Source organism: Ascaphus truei, chromosome 2 (genome assembly GCF_040206685.1).
Source record: "Ascaphus truei isolate aAscTru1 chromosome 2, aAscTru1.hap1, whole genome shotgun sequence".
Classification (NCBI taxonomy): Eukaryota; Metazoa; Chordata; class Amphibia; order Anura; family Ascaphidae; genus Ascaphus; species Ascaphus truei.
In genome coordinates, this window is record NC_134484.1 from 234403002 (window position 1) to 234421937 (window position 18936).

Below are 18936 nucleotides of genomic sequence, written 5' to 3' on the forward strand. Positions count from 1 at the left end.
TACAAACCTAATAGCAAACACGGTCAATCTTCAGTACAAATACAAATTAAAAACAGCATTTTTCAGGCTCAGGTAAATTTGAGTCAAGGAGAGAGAAATAGCAAGTAACAAAATCTCCTACAGTATATCACAACAGAGCAAAAAAAAAAAAAACAAAGTTACAGGTCCCCCAAAGTGTGGCCACACTTCAAAGTCAACAGAAAAAAAGTAAGACAGGATGAGCACACTATAAAACACACTATAAAACATACACTTACTGTGTTATTAGCTTCACAAATTTCTTGTAGATAATCAATTGAAGCATATTTGCAGTGAAAACAATCAATTGCCTTTAATTTAAAAAAAATGATAAATCTATATTATAGAAGGCCTTCTTGATAAAAATGTGGGGACAAATAAATGGTGCAATATCAGTTGAAACATACACACTCACGCCTTCAATTCCGACACATGCCCCCTTACCGTTCAGTTTGATGCCTGTAATGGGCGATAGGTGGAGGTGGCCTCGTCTGGTTCTCCCTTTCAATCACAGTCATGAGGGCAACATTTGGGCACATGGACTTGCCTCTGAAACAAAGACAGCAATTTAAAACGACTGAAAATCAGTAATAGATTAATTGGTCTAAGGCAGCAATGTATTTGAACAGAACCAAAGTTCTTTAAATATAGTAGTTTGTGCATCAAAGTTGGATATTATGTTTTACACACGCACAGCCACACACATGAATGGGATGTAACTAAAGGGATACAATTAGGGCTCCCACCTCGGAGCCACCAAAAGAAACAAGCGCAACTACCACCCTCTACTGACGCAAGAACCACAATGATCCACATCCCAGCGGAGCCGCAGCCTGATTGAGGAACCTACGTAGGTCCGCACCAAAGAGGTTAATAGGTGATATTGCAGAGATATAATTAAAAGGGGTATACAATAATACAACAGTCACACGTTATTTGTATGTACACAACGTTATACTAGACTGCATTCTTTCCAGAGTTGATAAACAGGTCTCAAAAGTACATTCTCATACTACTGATTGATAAAAACATACTTCACAGCCGTGATGACGACATTGCGTTTGGGTTCGTTGTCGTAGCTCACGCTCTCTACACAGTAAACCTCGGCCAGATCGTGAATAATTTTTCGGTGGTCCCTGTTCATCGGTGGAAAACAGTGACTCTTTTTGGTTTGCTTTCCCTGATTGGAGGGTTAAAAAAAAATAAAAAAATTATAGAACATGTTGCAGGATAAAAAACATTTAAAAATTAATCTTTTCATTTAGATACGTAGAAATCCTAGAAGTTATCTTTATTTCATAAAGATTTGAGGTAAGTGATCTACAACAGGGGTGCGCGCCCCCCGAGATTGTCTGCGGGAGGGGGGGGATGGGCGGGGCGCGTGGTTACAGAGGCCCCGTGCGCTTCCCGAAGGCTCTTAAATTAAATGCCAGGGAAGCGGTGAAGACCTCTGTAAACTAAACTGCACTTACCTTGGCTCAGACGGCTTCTGGAGACACGTCGCCATGCCAACATGTGTCAAACGACGTCACGTTACCATGGCAACGTGACATCAGGCCGCCCAGAATCGAGGTAAGGGGCGGGAAAGATTCGGCTCGGGTTTTTTTTATATCACTGTTAGGGCTGCAGAAGATTACCCAAGATGCAAAGTTCTGTGTAGAAGATCATGTGACCAGGCAGGCACTAGATACAATTGGTGCACTGCTAGAGAGGGGGCAGGGCTCAAGAGCCAGAGCCTGTCTCAGGAGAGGAAGGGGATGCTACTTTGTAAATGGTTGCTATAGAAACAATGGTTGCTATAGAAACAAAAATGATTGTTATATTAGAACATTAGAACAACTCTACTCTTTCCTAGATCTGTCTCAGCATCTCCCCTCATGAAATCCCTCTCCTGGCTTCCGATCAAATCCCGCATCTCACACTCCATTCTTCTCCTCACTTTTAAAGCTTTACACTCTTCTGCCCCTCCCTACATCTCAGCCCTAATTTCTCGTTATGCACCATCCAGACTCTTGCGTTCTTCTCAAGGATGTCTTCTCTCTACCCCCTTTGTATCTAAAGCCCTCTCCCGCCTTAAACCTTTTTCACTGACTGCCCCACACCTCTGGAATGCCCTTCCCCTCAGTTACCGACTAGCACCCTCTCTATCCACCTTTAAATCCCAACTTAAGACCCACTTGCTTAAAGAAGCATATGAATAGCACTGTGGATATTCTGAACACATGATACATAATGCTTGGCCCCCTGCAGATGCACTTACCAGAACTCCATCCTACTGTCTCTGTACGTTCTACCTACCAATTTGACTGTAAGCGGTGACTCCTCTTCCTTAATGTTACTTTTATGTCTAAAGCACTTATTCCCATGATCTGTTATTTATATTATCTGTTATTTATTTGATTACCACATGTATTACTGCTGTGAAGCGCTATGTACATTAATGGCGCTATATAAATAAAGACATACAATACAATTAAAAATGTCTTTAAAATTGTTTGTTTAAAAAAAAAAAAAAAACATGCATTTTCTCAGTGTAGAACTGATTTATATATAAAAAAAAAATACATGTAGGATATTGCTTGAACTGCAGCTTTTAAGTGCACTTTAGTTATTACAGTTGCAACAAGGGTCTACTCTATTCTGGTGAGATTCAACTTTAAACTCAAAGTGCCATGGCAATGCGATGTCACGTGACACTGCTGCGTCAATTGATGCCGGGTTACCACGACGACACCGCGTCGCTGGAAGACAAGGTAAGTTACAGAGGCCTTGCGCGGTCCCCCGGCATTTAATTTAAATGCCTTTGGGGGAGTGTGGTACCTCTCCAATGCCGCCCCACCAGAAAATCTTGCGCCCTCCCCTCCCAGTTTGCACACCCCTATGATACATTATAAAGCTGAGAATGGATAAGGATGAATAAAAACTAAGGCCAACAAGAAGAGGGGAGGGCACTTGAACTGCGATACACATGACAGGACCTATGCAATGCACAGTGACCACACACAAAAGGGAGCAGCTAGTAACAAGCAACAACTTCCATATTTCATTGTGTTTATAAAAAGGTGTCTGATTATTTGTTTAAAAAAAAAAAAACCCCAGTAACGAAACAAATATTACAAATGATAGGATATTTTACTTTACTGCATTTCTAATATGTTAAACTCAGTTTTTGGACCAACCTTGTTTACAGCATCCACGAGCGCTTTAATTTCTCGCTCTATTTCAGAAACAAACTTTAAATCTTTCCTGCAGAGGAAAAGAATCAAAATAATGACATATTTTTTTTTTTTACACTGATACACGAATAGTCACATCCACAGATGATATAGCCTATTTCTAATTTTCCCATTGCCACTCAATGTCACTCAATGTCACCCGAGGGGAACAAGTCCTTAAATGCACAAGTCAGCACATGCATCCTTACCTTGCATCTTCTTTTAAGCTGTCGCTGTACTTTGACCCAGAGGAACGGGCATTGAAGGGGTCTGAAGTGTCAGAAATATTCAAAGCTTCTGCCAGACGCCTGTAACAGAATTCACTATTTGTACAACTGAAAGCAGTAATCCGCTACAAAATACACTTAAACCGACATGCCAAGACACTAGTCCCCAAACTGTTTTTACATTGTGCACCGCCCATGCTAAAAAACATTTGTTCTGCAAACCCATAATTAATAAAAGGAAGCTACTCAGACTATTCCTCACAAAACTATGTGCCCGATCCCAAGTAGTACAGTGTGCTGAGCTCGTGGGGGGAACACATGCTTAAAACGGCCCCCAAACTGCTCCTTAGTGTGTGCAGGCAGCATGTTTGGTATAGCTGTCAATCACTGCAGGAACGTCAAAAAAGTCACACACCACAATGTCTTGCTGCTGTAAATACAAAGCATTGTGGGGAGCGACTTTGAATGTATTAGGGCTGTTCTATAGAGTGTGCGGCCGTGCGCGCGCACGCGTTTTGTGTGTATGCCGAGCTGTGAGCTGTGTGAAGGTACTGTGTGTTTGCGTGTATGTATAATTTATTATTTAAAAAAAAAGTTTCGTAAAAATAAAATATTTATTAACATTGTTCAGACACACACATACACACACACACACACACACACACACACACACACACACACACACACACACACACACACACACACACACACACACACACACACACACACACACACACACACACACACACACACACACACACACACACACACACACACACACACACACACACACACACACACACACACATTATTTTGCCCGTCTTCCCGCTGTCGGCCGGATGCACACTCACAGCCGTGCGCGCGGCCCTTGTACAGATGGGCTGACTAACTTCAGCCAATTATAAGTGCCGCGCACACGGCCACTATATAAACAGCCCTTACACTCATAAGTGTTATGAAAATAGTTTTTCCGTCTCTATTAAAAGCTGCAGGTCCACAAAAGTTGGCATTTTTTTTCTTTTTTAAAAAACATTTTAACTGTGTAATTGCTTTCCTTAGAAAGACTAAAATCTGCCTTCATTTAACTATTGTACTTGAATTAATAAGCAATTTTCCTTTGGGGTCTTCTGTATTCGTAATCTTGCCTATTAAACAGAAATAGCGGTGTTCAGAAGTTAATTCACAGAAAACTTAATAAACTCAACGACGCCGAGAATGGCACAAGACCATGCAACATCTCACACTGCAAACATAAAAGCCAAGATCCCACAGCCAGTCAAAAACATTGCACACAATGTTAAAAAGCATCATACTGCTGCATATCCAGGAACGTGTGATTCAATGCAGCAAATGTGACCAAGAATGCTACATTGGTGAAACCAGCCAGAAACGTCAAGCCAGAACATTCCATAAATGATTTAGCAAATAAAAATATCACTTGAGCAAAATCGCATATCTCAGACAGGTCGGCAACCCTGTATTTCCCCATTATCTCTTAGCATACAATGCTCCCACTGCAGTCAGGGATTCTGGGAAATGACATGCAAATGAGCACAGTCACCTATTACTTGTCCTGGAATGTTGTAAATCAGTATTGCTGACCTGAGGAAGAGGCTAGAACTCTCGAAAGCTTGTCTTATAATATCTACTGTTAGTCCAAATAAAAAGGGGTTTGCCTAATGCTGAAGTACTCATTTACTCTGAACTAATGTTATCTAGTAATTATTGTTGTTTTTTTTATTTCTGGATAATGATGACAGCATAATTAGTTTACACAAAAGACAAAAAAAATTGTGTGTTTATGGGTTAATAATAAGTGCTTATACAGGCATACCCCGCTTTAAGGACACTCACTTTAAGTACACTCGCGAGTAAGTACATATCGCCCAATAGGCAAACAGCAGCTCACGCATGCGCCTGTCATCACGTCCTGAACAGCTATACTGGCTCCCTACCTGTACCGAAGCTGTTACACAAGCGGGGAGACTATAGAGCCTGTTACACATGCGTTATTTACATCAGTTATGCACGTATATGACGATTGCAGTACAGTACATGCATCGATAAAAGGGTAAAGGGGAGTGCTTCACTTTAAGTACATTTTCACTTTACATACATGCTCCGGTCCCATTGCGTACGTTAATGCGGGGTATGCCTGTATACAACATAATAGTGAAAGACTCCAAAACACTTGATTATGAAACGATTAAAAAAAGTTGACGTTTTTTTTTAAAGGTGCCAATAACCTACAACTAATCAATTTACAAAGACAAAAGAAACAGCGCAAAAAACCTCATAGTGTAGTATATAAAATTATATTGTGGTAAAACAGGTGAGTATTGCACGTACATCAATTCAATAGTTACTAGCAGTACATGTTTTGGACATGTTACCAGTCAGCAACAGATGGTGGGTATGGATCATCGGATAACTCCCCTTCTCCTCTCACGTCTCGCTTGTGGTGTCGCTCAGGACGCCGTGATGCAGGGCAGCAGCCCCTCAGCATGAATACAGCAGTCCGATGGAGTACAGCTGTCTCCCGACGTGTTGACTGTGGCAGTTTGCGGTAGAAGCAGGCTCTCAGTCACTGGCTTCAGGCGTGTGTCTGCACGTGTGGCGTCTGCTTGCAGCGCGCCTCGGATGACGTCATCAAGCGGCGCCGATCACTCTGCAGTCTCAGCCGGCCACAGAAGCGTAGATAGCATAGATTGCAGTTACGGAGATGGGGCCAAGTGACAAAAATAGGGTAATATCACTCTGCAGGTAGTGTCAGAATGCGCCCTCTTATCCAACGCGTTTCGTACTTCAAAGGTACTTCGTCAGGGACCTTTGAAGTACGAAACGCGTTGGATAAGAGGGCGCAATCTATGCTATCTACGCTTCTGTGGCCGGCTGAGACTGCAGAGTGATCGGCGCCGCTGCAAGCAGACGCCACACGTGCAGACACACGCCTGAAGCCAGTGACTGAGAGCCTGCTTCTACCGCAAACTGCCACAGTCAACACTTCGGGAGACAGCTGTACTCCATCGGACTGCTGTATTCATGCTGAGGGGCTGCTGCCCTGAATCACGGCGTCCTGAGCGACACCACAAGCGAGACGTGAGAGGAGAAGGGGAGTTATCCGGTGATCCATACCCACCATCTGTTGCTGACTGGTAACATGTCCAAAACATGTACTGCTAGTAACTATTGAATTGATGTACGTGCAATACTCACCTGTTTTACCACAATATAATTTTATATACTACACTATGAGGTTTTTTGCGCTGTTTCTTTTGTCTTTGTATCTTTAGCTCTGGTCTGTGGAGCCATTCTTCGAATATAGCAGCATATCCTCACCAATTAAGTAACAGGTTTATATTATATCAATATCACTTTATTATCACTTTATAACACTAATCACGATTATTAGAGCGCAGTTCACCCTTTGTTTCTATAACTAATCAATTTAACATGTGGCTGCTTTTCGTTCATGTGTTCATAGGAGGGGCCGACCATTTAAAATCGGCTCTGGTCATTCACATTATTTCAGTTAACATCTGTTAAATCAGTGAAACCAATCACATTAAACCTATGACTATTTGTTATTTTGCTCACCACATGCACAACACACATTACTCACAACAGGGATACACAACTGTGTCACTGCTTACCTGTTCCTCTCCAAAGTCATGCAGTCTTCATCACACTGCAGCCTATATAATCAGAGGCAAAGAAATAGCATGTCAGCAGGGTGGCGACTGTGGTAGGGCATTCATTTTGAAGGTTAGGTCACCTACACTTTTTCCATTACTCAGAATATTGAAATCGCCTACTTTTTCTGACCTTCACAGTTAGTCTCAGAGAGCTGGTGCTGAATAAACATTCACGCCTACACGATTACAAGTAAATTGTATGTTTGTCTTTGAAAATGAACGCTCACACCTTTCTAACATATTGAAACTTCGGTCTGCTCACATTTTTACAAAACTAGGGTTTCTTATCACTGGAAACCCTACAATTAAGTAGAAATGTTGGACAATATGTACCAAGAGTTTCTATTCTGTAAGACCTCTTTCAGCCCATTCAGGTTTCCAAATAGATGCAAGCGAGATTAACATAATGCCACATTATATACCACACACTGAGTGCAGGAGGGGCTGCGGCACAGACTGCCACGACCCCTCCCGCACAGTGCGGTCACGTAACCGCGGAGGATCTAGACCCAGAAATGGAGTCGTCCTCCTTTCCCTAGACTTCAAAATCACGTCCAGCTCTCCATGGGAACACAGTACACAATCTAAGCTGGGGAAAAAAGCAATCTTTGGCCATGAGGTAGCCACTACATCATAGGGCCCCTGGAGTGCCAGAACCAATGACTTAGTCTTAGGGCATCCAAAGGGTTAAGGTATAGAAACGAGCATTGTTAAGTTTGGCGTATATCGCTTCTACTCTTCAACGAATCACATTTCCAATTTTGAATCTTCAACTTTGCTTGCAGACATAGACTTGGTTTAACATACTCGGTGCATTGTCTTTTTCACTCCATGTTTTATTTCAGACAACATTGTAGCTACGCGAGTGAAACAGCCATTCCCTTTCTATTGCACAATACTTTGGTTACTTCACCGTTGACTAAGGTTTCAAAGTGAAAATGAATTCTGTTTTACCTAGTTTGTTTCATTTCTTTTTTGGTGACAAGTCTTCCAATCTCCACGGTATCCCCGAGCTGCATGTCTGTGAGTTTAGTAGCTATGGATATAGCAGCTATTCTACAATGAAGAGAAAACAAACATTTTCCTTCTACAAAGAAATGCACACCAAATTCTTACCAGCAGCGTCTGGGAAACTTACTTATTCTGTCCCAAACTGTCAAAAAGTAGGGGAGCCCCTGCTGCTGCCTCATGTAAGTAATGAATGAACGGTGCTTTGGGTTATTCTGTCCCATGCCATTAGGAGTACCTACATTTACGCAACCCTTTTCATCCTAATAACCTAACGGATTGTGGGATCACAGAGCAGTTTTCTATTCTGAAAAGTGCCAATGTTTATTTGAAAGGCTTTTGGATGGATTACATAGCAAGTGGATGGATAATAAAGAAATTTTTTAACAACCGAGGCAGGTGCACACCACCAAACATGAAGACACTTTTTACTTTGCAGAGAGATTAACACTAGGTCACCACGTCCCATTGTGTATATATAAAAAAAAACAAAAAACAAATAAAAAAGGGTTGGGTGAGAGGGAGAGATTGCCATTTAACGGTTAGGTCATAAGAAGCCTGCAACATCTTCTGTCAAGTTGTAGTCCACTCCGAATCTGAAGAGCACAAGGTGAGGGGACAGAATTATACAAAATACAATCTAGCAAGATAGTACAAACCTTTGATAAGTAGAGGATGCTACGGTGCAAAAAACTCTCTCTTTCCGTCTGCCACATTCACACAGAAGATCTACCTGTTGGTTATTAGAGACGTAGTAAGCACAAGCTTGACCACTCCTATAATTCCTAGGTGATGCAAGAACAGGTGCAGCCAAAGTCTGCCATCTCTCTCTTTCCCGGGATCTACAACCCTTCGCGATCCCCCATTAACTGCCATTGACTTAAGTTAGTTAATGAAGGACCGCAAAGTTAGTGAATCTCCCCTTATGTATCCATGTATTAGAAATGCGCGAGAAGCAACATTTTGCTAATAGAGGGCCTTACAAATGACTCATAAAATTATGTTTGAAATCCTTGCCTGTGTAGGGAGGTAAAGTGCACAGCGTAGAAAGAATATAACACAAAGTAACAAATAAATGTTCCAAATTGTGTTACCATTAAACTGTATGGATTATATAAATAATTTGTTTATGGGAGCTTTTATACTTAACTAGCTTTAGTCCCTTGTGAAATATACTTTATATCGCTAGTACATATCTACCAATAGCAGAAGTAAAAACACGGACTGAAATACTGAAGCAATTGGAAAGTATCCTTGAAAATGAAAAATGGTTTAGGAATTTAACTCAAGTCTGTAACCACTCAATTTATGTGTTGCATCTAATCTTAATATACATGTGATTTCCTAAATATTGCTTTCTCAGTCCAATTTGGAAAAGGGAAGACAGCCCAGCATCGTTCTAATTCCATCTGTGGGCATTATTCACAAAGTGGTAGCATCTGTGGCACGTGACAGAAGCCCCATCACTTTATTCTGATTACCATCCTTTCTATATGAGCTGGAGTTGCTCTGGTATATGGAAATTGCAGTCTGATTTCTGCACAATGATTTACCTTTGCACTGCAGACAGAAGTGGGACAGGGCTGCGAGGGATGGCAGGGGGCCATGCATGGGTGGCCACAGTCTGATCTCAGGAAGGTACACGGCTGTTTACAGTCTTCGTCGATGAGGCACTCGCCTTTGTGGCATATCCGTTTACATTTGTGCATCCCACACTTCAGTAGCTGGTTGCAGCGCAGACCACATGAGATGTCACTCAGGTGACACGGGATATTGTTCCGGAGCTGTGTGAAAAATACAATTCCCCGTGCACATTACACGCAGATTTCTCAAAATAGAAGCTCCCCACAGCCCTCCTGGAAGAATACTAAAGAGTATCCGTGTGCCAGACAATGCCCCTGTTGCACATTGTGTTGCACTAAAGCAGCAATGACCTAAAAGGTAGCGTGCTTCCTGATCTCTGAAAACATTCTCACGAACGCCAGCGTCCACCGCAGTCAAGATTAATGAAGTTTGAAATCTTTGCGTACGTTATCAAACATGCATCATAACCGTTTTCCTGCCAGAGAAGTCTGCAGCACAGAGGTGTATCCATAATATGCATTCAAGTGTAAAATGCCAAGGAAGTGTTTGAAAACATAGCTGGTCATTAAAGAGGGATTCGACAGGCCTGAAACTCAGATCTGGTAGCACAGGGATAAATAGTGCAGAGCACTGCAGCTCTGTGAGCTCTGAAGGTGTTAAGGTCTCCATGACGTGTCACTGACACTTAGCATGCAAGGACATTGTACGGCATTCTATAGCTGCTCTGGTGCTCATTTCTGAAGAGGAGAAACAGAACATGTTCTATACATTTCGACTCTGTAGCTAAAAACGGCCCTGTTCAAAAGCTCCCCAGTGTGCAGTCTCACCGTGGGCTGCCATTGTATAGCACGGTCAGGGGAAACATCTTCTCCCCCTCACCCTCCCTTTTTATGCACACAAAATTGATTTGCGTGCTAAAGTGTCACAACAAAGCCATTATTTGTTGTTTTTTTTCCCCCCCATCCCTTTTTAATGAGAATTTGGAGTTTGTAAAACACGGATGCCACAACTGCAGATTGAAACTAGTCAGTTACGTAAAAGACAAGCAATTAAAAAAATACAAAAAAAAATCATGAAGGTGGCTGAAATGTGTGCCAAGCAGCCCAACTCCTTTCCTACGCACTAATAGATCATGTTCATGTTAAACCCACATGAGTCCAATCAAAGGAGTAGTCTATAGTAGCACTCATCATATTTATTAAACGCAATTAGAAAAATCATCTCTTTTTAAATTGTGTTACAAAAGCATGTAATGAACTGGCCCGGACAGACATTGCAAAGCGGCCTGACTTACCTCGTGTTTTCCCATACACCATTTCTGTGTAAGATATGTACATGGAGGACATTTCTCCTCACTGTGACATGAATGGAAAACTGCAGAATAAAAAAAACAAATAAACTCCATGCAGTGGGTATTTTTGGGACACTGTTCCCTTGCTTTTTAGCTCTCCCTGTACATACGCAGGCAGGGAAAATATGACTGGGGATCATAGGTGGGAGAAGCCTTTTAAGAATGGTTTTGGCAAAAGCGGTCCTACCACATAGTAAGAGGGGCATAAACCCCATTGTGTGTACTGTCATGGGAGACGATAGGGAAATATATATTTATATCCACCATACAAACAACTTGTCAAACCCAGTATTCGACATGGTGTGGGTAATATACAACAACTTCTCTCCATACCCTAAAATAAATACAAGTTCTAAACCAGGAGTGGCCCATCCCAGTTCTTGAGGGCCACCAACAAGTCAGGTTTTTAGGGTATCCCTGCTTCAGCACAGGCGGGTCAGTCAAAGACTGAGCCACCTGCGCTGAAGCAGGGATATCCTGAAAACCTGACCTGCTGGTGGCCCTTGAGGACAGGCGTCGGCCTCTCCTGTTCTAGATAAGTACAAGAATCGGTTTGTCTTGACATTTGCCGTGGAGTATCATTGTTCCATCAACAGGCTGAGTACATGCCACCCCCCCATTACTTTTGTGCCGCACACAAATGGTCTTTAATTTCATCTGTTTGAATAGCAGCAACTTTCCAACTTTACATCCCAGTTAAGAATTACTGAGCTGCACAAAGTCTGACAATGTTGCTAAGAATTGTATTCATAATGTAGAGACTGCTTAAAGCCAGCAACAAGCATCACAATATATATATATATATATATATATATATATATATATATATATATATATATATATATATATATATATATATATATATAACAAAGAAAAATATATACAACAAAGAAAAAATAAATATATATATTTATTTTTTCTTTGTTATATAAGAAACAGGTGTATATCAAAAATAAAAAGAGGGACTACTTTGGCCTCGAGAAGAGCACTGCTACGTTAAACTGAATCACAAAATTAAACTCAGGCAATAAAAAGTATTCATTCAGCACTAAGCAGCTGATTTGTCTTTCATTGCAATGAGAGTTCTGCAGATTAGACCGGACAACATGGACAACATACCTGGATGATCACACTCGTGCTCCCTGGTACAAGAGTTTTTACACTCAGGGGGTCTGGTGCCACAGGGGACAGGAGGGAATATCACAGACTCTCCACAGTAGCATGCGAGCTCATCAAAACCTGCCCAGAACCCACCCCAAAAATGCATTAATTCGTGGTCCGCATGATCTTTTCTGAACATATATCCTTAGGCCGGCATTCATTCAGCAATACTATAGGCTTCCTTGCACAGTAACATTTATTTTCATGCTCAGAACCAGGCAAAGATAGAAATGGGAACAATGCCCAATAGTACAACAGATAAAAAAAATTCTGCATTGTGTTTAGTGTATGAGTTAAGATATTAATTTATTTCCTTATGATCGAGGAGAAAAAATAAAGGGGGGAGGGGGGGAATGCAGCTAAAAACATTATTGCAAGAAAAAAAAACAGACATGCATCAGTATTGAAGATGCAGTCACAAAATGATCCGATGGTTTTCACAAGTTTGAGGGTTAATTCAATTTACAGACATACCCCGGTTTAAGGTCACTCACTCGCAAGGACATATCGCCCAATAGGCAAACGGCAGCTCACGCATGCGCCTGTAAGCACGTCCTGAACAGCAATACCGGCTCCCTACCTGTACTGAAGCTGTGCGCAAGCGAGGAGACTATAGAGCCTGTTACACATGGGTTATTTACATCAGTTATGCACGTATATGACGATTGCAGTACAGTACATGCATCGATACGTGGGGAAAAGGTAGTGCTTCACTTTAAGTACATTTTCGCTTTACATGCATGCTCCGCTCCCATTGTGTACGTTAATGCGGGGTATGCCTGTACTCCCAAGGGCCGTTATTGAATTATTTACTCCCATTAAATTCAATGGGAGTTTCCCCCCCAATAACCGTGTAATTATCCACTTCGGAGTACACTGAAGGCCCTAAATAAGGGGTGCGCAAACATTTCCCCCTGCGGCCCCCTGCCTGCTCTCCTCAGCTCCAGCGTGAAATGACGCCACGTTGCCATGTGATGTCACGTTGCCATGGTAATGCGACGTTACGTGACCCCGTGTCGTCATTTGACGCGACATCGCCAAAGATAAGGTAGCAGACGTTAGAGAGGTCTCGCGCGCCACCCCTGGCATTTAATTTAAATGCCTTGGGGGAGAGCACGGGACCTGTAACTGCCGTGCCCCCCCTCCCCAGGAAAATCTCACGCCCCCCCCAGTTTGCACACCCTGGTCCTAAATCACCAAGCTAAACTGCTATTTTTTTAGGGTTGCCTGTGCACAAGTCCATATAGATTAACAAGGATAAGGTTAATGACTTTACTTGTTTGCCAACAGTTTTGACAGTTGCCACGATGACAAACTTGATCACATCTGTGAAGGCCGCAGTTGAGTTTATGTCCACAAATTAAGGAGCACTTGTGTTCTTTTTCCTAAACAGGGAAAGACATACATCTGCATTAAAAATCCTTCGTTAGGTAGGTAAAGTAAGAACTACAGTAATAACCATTTCAAATCCGCTAAGTCACATTAATGATCAGCCTTATAATAAATAAATAAAAAGGACACATCAAAAGTACTGAAATAACAAGTTATTTGATTCTAAAATAAAGCTGAAGTTTCAGCCAATTAAGCCTTTTCAGGGGATTTAATGTATTACCCAATATGATTAGATTGTGATGGTAAAGAATACCATCTCCTGCTACAGTGATGTGCATGTATCTGAATGAAAGTAATTGTTGAACAATATACAGGGATTTATTGTTGGCTTCACCAAATCCTATTGATCTCTGCCATTTTGAAATACTGGCATGTGTTTTGTCACGCAATGGAAGCGCCTACATTATCATCATTTTATAAATGAAGAAAATAATTTATCCCAACGCAGAATTCAGAGTGGAAAAACTACTCGACTAATACTAAACACAACCTCAAGCTTACAGGGAAAGTGTTTTCCAACTACAGGAAAACTGGTACCAGATCCATCACTTGAGAGAGGGGAGTATGAGAATGAGGCACATTTAGGGAACAAATCAGTTGGGTAGAAATCTAGTGTGCACTTTTCAGGGGAGATTAAAAACACTCTGGTATTTGACTTCAAACGTCTCCCAAATACTCAGATTATTACCCCAGAGAATTCAGTGAACTCACCACACAGCAAATTTCATTGCATTTATGACGCCCGCACAGGCGTTTCTTGTTGCAGCGTTTGTCACAAATGAATGTAAAATCCCCTTAAAAAGATAAGAAAGAAAAAAACACATTCAAAAGTCAAGATTAAATAGAACTGTTCTAAATCCTTCTTATATTAGTTAAAATACAAAAAGGTCTCTGGACACCGCTGGCTAGAGAAATCATTTGAATTTTTTAAAAACATTAATGTAACACACTAATGTAACACACTAATGTAACACACTAATGTAACACACTAATGTAACACACTAATGTAACACACTAATGTAACACACTAATGTAACACACACTATTCCAAAAAGATTGTGCATTTTAAAGCTAATTTCCTGGTGGCCATCTGTAATATCTGCTTCCCAGCCAATGCTTCCACCTCAGGGCCAATTACTGCGGGGATGCTGCTCCCAGGCTGTCCTGTCACCGCAGCGCGTGAATCCTGCGCTGGTTTGTGAGGTCTCACTGGGAGGACAACTGCACCATACATGATGCACATTCATAAAACATCATTTATTGTGTGTGCAGTTGTCCGTCACTAAAAAGAGTGCATGAAAGTGCACTAAGCCTGCGTGTGACGTAACAGGGCAGGCAAGTTCCAGTAGATAGATATCCATCACTGTTCCTCTCAATACTGATATTACTTAATATCCCTCCCTTTGTATTATAGATGCATGCGTTTATTGCACGCTGTTTACTTGAGGTTTATTATGGATTCTAATTGGGTGTAATTGATTCACCTATCAGTACTTGGTTTTGTTTATGTGGGGACGAAACTCGTTGGGCTTTTCCGTCATCACGTCACACGTCACACCGAGCACCAGGAATTACCCAGTAGAGGCAAGCAGTTTGGCGGTCCCTCACCTAACGGAACATTATCGTCGCGGCGCTTTGAGTGTGGACTTTTACTGGAATTATACCAGCAGCCCTCCATTCACCACTTCAGCCCTGTGTTGATTCAGTGCATGCAGACGGCTGTGACGTATGGAGGAGCTTTCTCAGTTCCATCGTCTGGCAAACGTTACTGACTGGATTCTTCAAGTCGGTTCTGGTAACCCAATCTATCATCTCTATGCTTATCTTTGTCTTGCACCATGCGAGTGGGCATTTGTCGTCCTTTTTTTAAAATACATTCTTATTTTTGTACTCTAACACTATGGAGTGTGCGCTTTTCATTTTTATATTTTATTGAACATTGGGTGTTTCCCTGAAAATGTAAAAATGTGCCAATTCAGGAGTTACAACTATAACATCTGTACTTCTGATATTGTTTGGAAACCAGACTTAATATGTACATATTAGTGAACGGTGTGTGCAATATGACTCAGACAAATGAAGAGTATGTTGTATAAAGAGAACATGAAACGGTGATGTATGCCATCGACCAATCGTCTGGCTGATATCGCATACGCTTTGTCTTTTGTGATCTACCCGAGCTCAATAGCAACTCATGCAAATAAATGGTTTGATTCATTCAATTGCTTAGCACTATACACCCTATTTATGTTTCTTACCTTCAGTTTGTATCAGTGCACAGGGAACTTCCTGAGAAAGAGAAGAGTTGCAAGGTTAAACATTTGACAAATTAAGCAATTGAAAGTTCAGTGTTAATTGTTGCTGCTAGGTTGCATCGTCGAGTTCCCATAATTGTGGCCCTCATTTCACAGGAGCTTACACACAACATTAACATCACATCTAGTGCACAGGATTTCTTCCTCCTTTTCCATTTACAGATGTGGTGCCACTCTGGGTTCCCTTTACTGCGGTTACACAGCAGACCATTGTCACCATTTACTTTAAGAAAAGCCACAAAACAAAGTTTTCGCTGCCTTATCTGGATGCAGTGCGCGCATTGTAAGTCACCGGACTGCTGTTGTGTGTACCACCAATGGGACTTGTGTCGCTGTATTGATAATATACCACTGTTTACACCATTGAAAAGAAATGGAGGATAAGGGAACCCGTGCAACATTGTTTATTCAGTATACATTTAATGTTAGAGATTTTTAGGTATTGCACTAAAATTACATTTATATATAATGTCCCCACTTTTTAAGAGACAATATGAACACATTTGTACACACACCCCCTGGGAAGAACGAACCGGCAATCATGATTCATTTAACTTTACCACAGTACCTGTATAATGTGGGTTTGACTGTGCTCCTATAGGAGGGCAAAGAACCAGAATATTTTCTGTCACTCGTTCTATAGTCATAATACACATAGAAGCAAGGCTGCCAAGAACAATACCAAAAAACCAGCGTACCTTTGTTTTGAAACCACATCGGCAGGCTATATTGGATGTCCGAGAACAAGTGCCACATTCCCCTTCATGGCAGAGGTTTTCACACGTGTGAATGAAATCTAGCAGCAATGTAAAAAGGAAAAGAAAAAAAAAGTTATCAAAATTGGTGGCGGCACATTTTTATTATACCCTATATTTCAAAGATCAAAGAATGGCATTACAGCTCAGTTTCATTGTATACCTATTTGAAAACAACCTTGAACTGTGCATATCTCCTTTTATGTCAAATGAAAAACTACACTGTACCACGTCTAATAAGATGTGCATCACATATTTCACAAATATATCTGTGAGAAATACTTTCAACTTATAACAATTTTTTTTTAAAATAAATCAAGTGAAGCAGATTTCTAAATTAGCTTCACCCCCGCCCACCCCCAATTTTCAAACCTGTTGTTGGGTAACAATCCCTCATACAGAAGCATCAATGTAAGGCTAGAAATAAAATCTAAGCAGCTCTAGCATCTAGGGAAGTAACTAATTAGGCTGTTAGAGCTGAAAACTATTTTTGTATTCAATGTTATCTACTTAAAAACTTGAAATGGTTTGTGTGTTAAAGTTTACTTGCATATCAGGGCTCCCTGTGCTAACCAAATTCATATACAGGCATACCCCGGTTTAAGTACACTCACTTTAAGTACACTCGCGAGTAAGTACATCTCGCTCAATAGGCAAACGGCAGCTCACGCATGCGCCAGTCAACACGTCCTGAACAGCAATACCGGCTCCCTACCTGTACCGAAGGTGTGCGCAAACGGGGAGACTATAGAGCCTGTTACACATGCCTTATTTACATCAGTTATGCACTTGTATGACGATTGCAGTACAGTACATGCATCGATAAGTGGGAAAAGGTAGTGCTTCACTTTAAGTACATTTTCGCTTTACATACATGCTCCGGTCCCATTGCGTACGTTAATGCGGGGTATGCCTGTACTGTAATGCAATATGACCAGGGCAGGGTTCCCTACATCCAACAACTCAAAATGTCACAATGCCTCACTATACTTAGAAAAAGTGTCTGGTTACTGAAATATGTGCCGCTTTCTAAACCGTGTTCGCTATAATGGGGCACAATCCGAACCACTGTGTCTGAAAGGGGTTAATCCAAATGTTTCAGCTTCCTTCACATGCGGCATTGGAGCTGCTATCAAGCACTTAGCCTGAACATGTCATCTTCAAGCTGGCACTGGTTACCATGAGAACATGGTAGAGGTTTGCCGCAGGTCTTCCCACATGAAGGTATGGGGTCTGTGCAGGTTTTCCTGTCAACGCATCCAAGCTCCAGGAGTTTGCTCAGGGAAGTTTGCCCACAGGGGCAGAAGCGGACAGCCTGAGGGAGCCGTGGGCAGGGCTGGCAAGGCTGTGGGTGACAGACTTCAGTACAACCATGCTTTCCACAGTTCAATTTCCTGGCAAGAAACAGGGAAAAGCAAAAGCATTAATGAGACACACATCTGTACTCCCCTTTTAAGAGAGGATTGGAACAAACAAGTGTGTGTATGGATTTGTGAATCTACACGAAATTTACACACACACACACACACACACACACACACACACACACACACACACACATACAGTATATGCATAAACTTTTCCTTCAGTGCCCTTGGGTTCAAGAAGGAACCGTCGTATTAATGATTAATTTAAGCACAAGAATAACAAAATAAAAAGTCAACCGGACACCATATCAATATGACATTTTTGAGCCAGTCATTGTTTTCAAGCTCATCACTATAATCCAGAAGAAACATGAAAACTAGGTTTACAGGTCAGTATATTTCCTGGGGGGAAAAATGAGCATATAGACAATAGACTGAGCCACACAGCTACAGCCCCATAGCACAAACACTAAACCTTACTTGCCACAAAGCTTCTGGCAGGAGAAGTTCCCAAAGCCGTCGTAGTTATCTTTGTCTGTTCCACACGACACATCACGGGAGCTTCCACCGCAGTAGCAGGCTTACAACGGGAAGAATAACGGGTATGAAAAACAAATTATTGCTCTACATCCCGATACGTCACACATGCTGTGCTAAACAATGATCACCTCCTTCACAAAACATTTCAGTAGCTCCAATAACTTCACCCCTTGCATACCCACTTACCATAACACCCCTATTGTCTCTAAGTTCACCCTACAGATCACTTACAGTAGATTGTAAGCTTTCTGGGGCAGAGACTCCTTTCCCCAACGTTAATGTAGTGGTTATTCATATATATACACACA

At 41.6% G+C, this 18936-nt stretch overlaps 1 protein-coding gene across 1 annotated transcript in view; it reads right to left on the reverse strand.

Moving 5' to 3' along the window:
- Positions 1-18936, reverse strand: part of NFX1 (nuclear transcription factor, X-box binding 1) — a 72270-nt gene that overhangs the window by 5245 nt on the left and 48089 nt on the right. The window contains exons 8-23 of the mRNA XM_075585971.1: positions 18569-18668; positions 17901-18115; positions 16665-16762; positions 15910-15940; positions 14363-14445; positions 13536-13644; positions 12218-12337; positions 11042-11121; positions 9717-9947; positions 8823-8896; positions 8110-8211; positions 7114-7155; positions 3443-3541; positions 3198-3264; positions 1053-1198; positions 463-567 (exon numbers count right to left, since the gene is read on the reverse strand). Of these exons, the coding sequence (XP_075442086.1) occupies positions 463-567; positions 1053-1198; positions 3198-3264; positions 3443-3541; positions 7114-7155; positions 8110-8211; positions 8823-8896; positions 9717-9947; positions 11042-11121; positions 12218-12337; positions 13536-13644; positions 14363-14445; positions 15910-15940; positions 16665-16762; positions 17901-18115; positions 18569-18668 (1702 nt within the window). The remainder of the gene's footprint in view (positions 1-462; positions 568-1052; positions 1199-3197; positions 3265-3442; positions 3542-7113; positions 7156-8109; positions 8212-8822; positions 8897-9716; positions 9948-11041; positions 11122-12217; positions 12338-13535; positions 13645-14362; positions 14446-15909; positions 15941-16664; positions 16763-17900; positions 18116-18568; positions 18669-18936) is intronic.